The 4,343-nt window shown below is 60.0% G+C and overlaps 1 protein-coding gene across 1 annotated transcript; it reads right to left on the bottom strand.

The window, feature by feature from the left end:
- Positions 1 to 758: 758 nt before the first annotated feature.
- Positions 759 to 3,367, bottom strand: HOXB6 (homeobox B6). Its single transcript, XM_028096849.2, has 2 exons — positions 2,670 to 3,367; positions 759 to 1,618 (listed from the first exon to the last, which is right to left on the bottom strand). The coding sequence occupies exons 1-2, from the start codon at positions 3,082 to 3,084 to the stop codon at positions 1,359 to 1,361; spliced, it is 675 nt and encodes a 224-aa protein (XP_027952650.1). The 5' UTR covers positions 3,085 to 3,367; the 3' UTR covers positions 759 to 1,358.
- Between the last annotated feature and the right edge of the window lie 976 nt (positions 3,368 to 4,343).

Below are 4,343 nucleotides of genomic sequence, written 5' to 3' on the forward strand. Positions count from 1 at the left end.
AGCTTGCCGCCTGGGTGAGGGTAGGGGGTGGGGAGAGAATGGGTCGTTTTTGGTTGAGGGGATGAGACCAAGCCGCCTCATCACCTGGACTCCTGCCCTCAGGTCTCCAAGGAGCAGCGGAAAGTCGTGCCCTTCGCCCCGTGGCTGCCGGCCGCTTCGAATTCCCCTACTTGTCGCTAAGCAGGAAAGGGCGCCTGAGCCTTCAACTCTGGGCAGAGAGACACCCGGCGGCCCTGATTTAGTCTCCGGAGCCACAGGCCCGGAGCCGAGGGCCAAGGCTTGCGGAGATCAGGCCATGTGGGCAGGCCAAAGACTGCGGGCCTCGCGAGCGTGAGGACAGAAAGGCGCTGCTGAGGCGCGACACCCGCCTGGCTGTCTCTGCAGGGGCTCCGGGCTCGGGGCCTCGGCGGTGTCCCTCGTGCCACAGACAAACGAGGAAAAGCTTAGAGAATAAGAGGGAAACGGCTCTTCTCTGTCCCCCAAGTCTGCACTAGGAGAGGCTGTTGGGAGCCTCAGCAGTGGCAAGGCGCAGCACCGGAGCCTGGGCGGGACCTCCCCAGCCTCTATCTCAACTATAACTTCCGAGTCGAGTCGGGCCCGCCCGGGCGACCAGGGCTCCCGCCTTTGCTAAGGAGTTTCCGGCACTGGGACTCTGGGGTGACCTTCGGGGTGGGGGAGTGGCAGGGGAGGAGCAGAGGTGACTGAGCGGCGAGTTTTTACATCTTTATTATTATTATTATTATCATCATCATCATCATTATTAATAATATTAATATTATTACCGAAGTATTTCACGTCCAGAGCTAAGACAAGACTACAAACACAACACATAGAAAATTAATAAAATAGAACTTTGTTTTCTTCTGAGGCTCCTCTTCTTACTTCTAGGTAGTATGTGCTCCTTCCAGTGGCTTTAGGGAGGGGGTGGGAGAGAGGTCTGGGGTCAGGGAGTCTTCGAGGCCCCTGCTGAGGGGACTGCGAATCTACCATTGAACCGTGCACGGGGGACATGGACGAAATGAGACGCGACACGGACAAGAGCATTTTGCTCTGCTTCCAGGAAACATCAAGTGAATCCGGTCCTCAGTTCTCATAGGGGAGCCTGATGGGGCTGAAGCGGTCCAGCAGGGATGGAGGGGGCGCTCGGGGTGCTGGGTGGGCTCAGGCGGCAAGGCCTCCCAGCACCCAGGGAGAGCTCTGCGGGTGGGGGCGTCCAGGAGAGCGCTGGGCCCCGCCTGTCGCGTGCTAGAGATCAGGTCCCCGGGGCCCCCAGCCCGCAGAGCCTTCTCCGGGCTCTCCGACGCCCTCGGCTCCACACAGGCCGCTCCCTTCGCGTCCCCCCTCCCTTTCCGGCGCCTTCACTCGGCTGGCTTTTCTTCCTCCTCCTCGGCACTGAGCTGAGACGCGCTGAGCAGTTTGCTCTCCTTTTTCCACTTCATGCGCCGGTTCTGGAACCAGATCTTGATCTGCCTCTCGGTCAGGCACAGGGCGTGCGCGATCTCGATGCGCCGCCGCCGGGTCAGGTAGCGATTGTAGTGAAACTCCTTCTCCAGCTCCAGCGTCTGGTAGCGCGTGTAGGTCTGGCGGCCGCGCCGGCCACTGGGCCCAAAGGAGGAACCTGTTACGCAGAGAGAAGATGCTGAGGCCTGGGGTCACCAGGGCCAGAACCCCCTCCCCCACTCGACCCTCAAACATGGACTCTAGCCTGTCCCGGGATGCCCTCCACTCTTCGAGTTCCCTGCTTCCCCCCACCCCACTTCCTCACTCCTCCAGCGCCCCCTCCAGATTCCCTCCGGGTCTCCCAGGCCTGTGCCTCTGGTCTAGACTCTTGGTGGGGGATGGGAGGCGAGTTTAAAAACCCACCTGAGCCCTAGCGGGGAGGGGCTGGGGAAGTACTGGCCAGGTGTGTCTCTTCCTAGCCTTATCTTTTCTTTCCATCTATCTGGCTCCCCCACCACCCTGTGATAGATTCCAGCCTTTAATCCGTAATGACGTGGATCGATCCATAGTCGGCATTAACGGCTCCTCACTTTCGTGTCCCGCTAATGGACATCAATTTGGGACTTAAGGCCGACAAATAATCCAACCTGAGACCCAGGCGCCTGCTTCTCCCTCTCTCCCCCTCGGCCAGCTGCCTCTCCCTTTCTTCCCCTTATTCTCCCTCCCTCCTTCCTCTGACTACCACCCCTTTCCTAGTGCCTCCTCTTTCCCCAGCCCCGAACCCCCAGGGAAACACAGTCCGGGACGGATTCAACTCTCCTCGCCAGCGTCACGCCGCCCCCCTTCCCGTGACGCACTCCGTTTTTAATGGAACCCGTCTTCGGGTGGGGGACCCGACCGGGGCTAGGGGGGCCCGGGGGGGGGCGGGGGGGAAGCTACGCCAGTGGCTGCGGCCCCTGCCCCCTCCCCTGCCCCGGCATCGGGCTCTGGCGCGGCGCTCCCGGAGAGCCCACTCGCTCCCCCTGGCTCCCAGTGCAGCTGGGACTTTGCAAACTTTGTAACTCCTGAGGGCGAGAGGACAGAGCGGGAGACCTCGGACGGGCGCCCAGTCTTCCCTGAGCCCCTAACTGAGATGCCCACCCGGCACCCCGGGGGGAGGGGGGCGCTACGTCTGTCCCCAGGGGTGGGGGCCCGCGGGGGTCGGGGCGGCCGCGGGAGGGCTCACTCACTGTTGCACGAATTCATCCGCTGCATCCACGGGTAGACCGGAGTGGAGCACTTCTGCTCTTCGGCCTCGCCGAACACGCTCTTGTCCTGCGCACAGTCGGACTTCCGCGGCTCGGGGTGGAACCGGGGCGGCTCTTCGGCGCCCGAGAGCGCGCAGGCCGACTCCTTCTCGCGGTAGAAGGCCGGCGCCGGCCCGTAGTCGCAGGGCGCCGCTCGGCCGTAGCCGCCGCCAGCAGGCGGGTAATAGGAGGAAGCGGCAAAGCCCTTGTCCTGGCCGGGCCCGGGCCCGTAGGGCGCGGGGTAGTGCCTCAGCGGGTCCGCATAGCCCGACGAGTAGAGCGGCAGCTGGCCCAGGAAGGACTCCTGCCCGCTGGCCAGAGTGACGGGGAAGGTGGAGTTCACGAAATAGGAACTCATTGGGAGGGGAGGCGCGCTTGGCCGCTGCTGCTCCGCCGGGTTTATGATTTGTTGTGTTTTATAGTCCGAGCGCCGCGCCTATTAGTAGTATATCTGAGATTGGGTTTTAGCTGAGGGGGGATGGCGAGGTGCCAGTGAGGGCCAGAAGGAAATACAACCATCTGATCCAACACTGACCAATGGCAGAGGCAGGAATTGTCAAATAGCACCCAGGAGGAGCGCAGCCCGCGCGAGGGACCCGCGCACAAACCTATCAACCTTTTTTTTTTCCTCCTTCTTCTCCTTCTCCTTTCTCTCTCTCTCTCTCTCTCTCTCTCTCTCTCTCTCTCTCTCTCTCTCTCTCTCTCTCCCTCCCCGACAACACAACGCGTCCTGTTCCACCTACGCAGGATCTGCGAAAGAGGCGTCTGTGCCTTTGAGGGAGGAGAGAGCGTTTGGATTGAGACCACCCCATCCCCCAGTGATTAAATAAATATATCCCTCCCCTCCCCACGCAGGATAGGAAAAAGTTAATTGTGTTTTCAGAAAAGTTAACCCCTGCGTTGCTTGAGCCCCATTCCCTCAAGGGAAGGGTGCGTAAATGTCCCTCTCTGTGTGGTGAGGTGAGAACTAAAGGAAAAAGGGTTGTGTCTAGGGTTTTGTGTCGGTAGACCAGGAGCAGAGTTCACTATTTAGCATCATTTTCAGAAGGAGAGGCGAAGAAGAAGAAACTCTCCCCTCCCCAGGTTTTGAAAACTGGTTTTTCCTATTTCTCAGGTCTACCCTGCCTCCTCCACGCCTGGGTTTATTATTCCTGCTGCTTCTCAGCTCTTATGGTCTGAAGGGCAGGCCAGAGCCTGCTGCCCAGAGGACCCAGCAGGCTGGGAAATGGGAGGAGGGTCTGAGCCCAAGCTTCTCCCTCTGGCTCTGTGGCCAGGTTAGGCTAGGCTAGGAGCTTCTTGGAAGGCTCTGCTACCTCTGCTGCCCAAGACATCCTGCTGGTTTGAGCAAGTGCTGCTTGCTCTTGGCACAGGAAGGGGCACTGGGGAAAGGGACTCGCCTTCTCTTCACTTGCGCGGTAGGGAGAGGAAGAGTGAGGGGCGTTGCCCAGCCTAGGTTGTCTGATCCCTATCCTGCCTGCAACCCTCACTCCATCCCCACCCTCTACCCCCCACATTATTAGAATATCCTGGGCTACAGAGTCTTAGGAATCAAAGATGTCTCAGGACATCTGGGCCCAGGGAAGAAATTGTTCTTCCTCCAATTCCAGGTCCTCAAAA

Source organism: Eumetopias jubatus, unplaced genomic scaffold (assembly GCF_037043125.1).
Source record: "Eumetopias jubatus isolate StellerSeaLion01/CBP00866 unplaced genomic scaffold, mEumJub1_p1.0 scaffold_10, whole genome shotgun sequence".
Taxonomy (NCBI): Eukaryota; Metazoa; Chordata; class Mammalia; order Carnivora; family Otariidae; genus Eumetopias; species Eumetopias jubatus.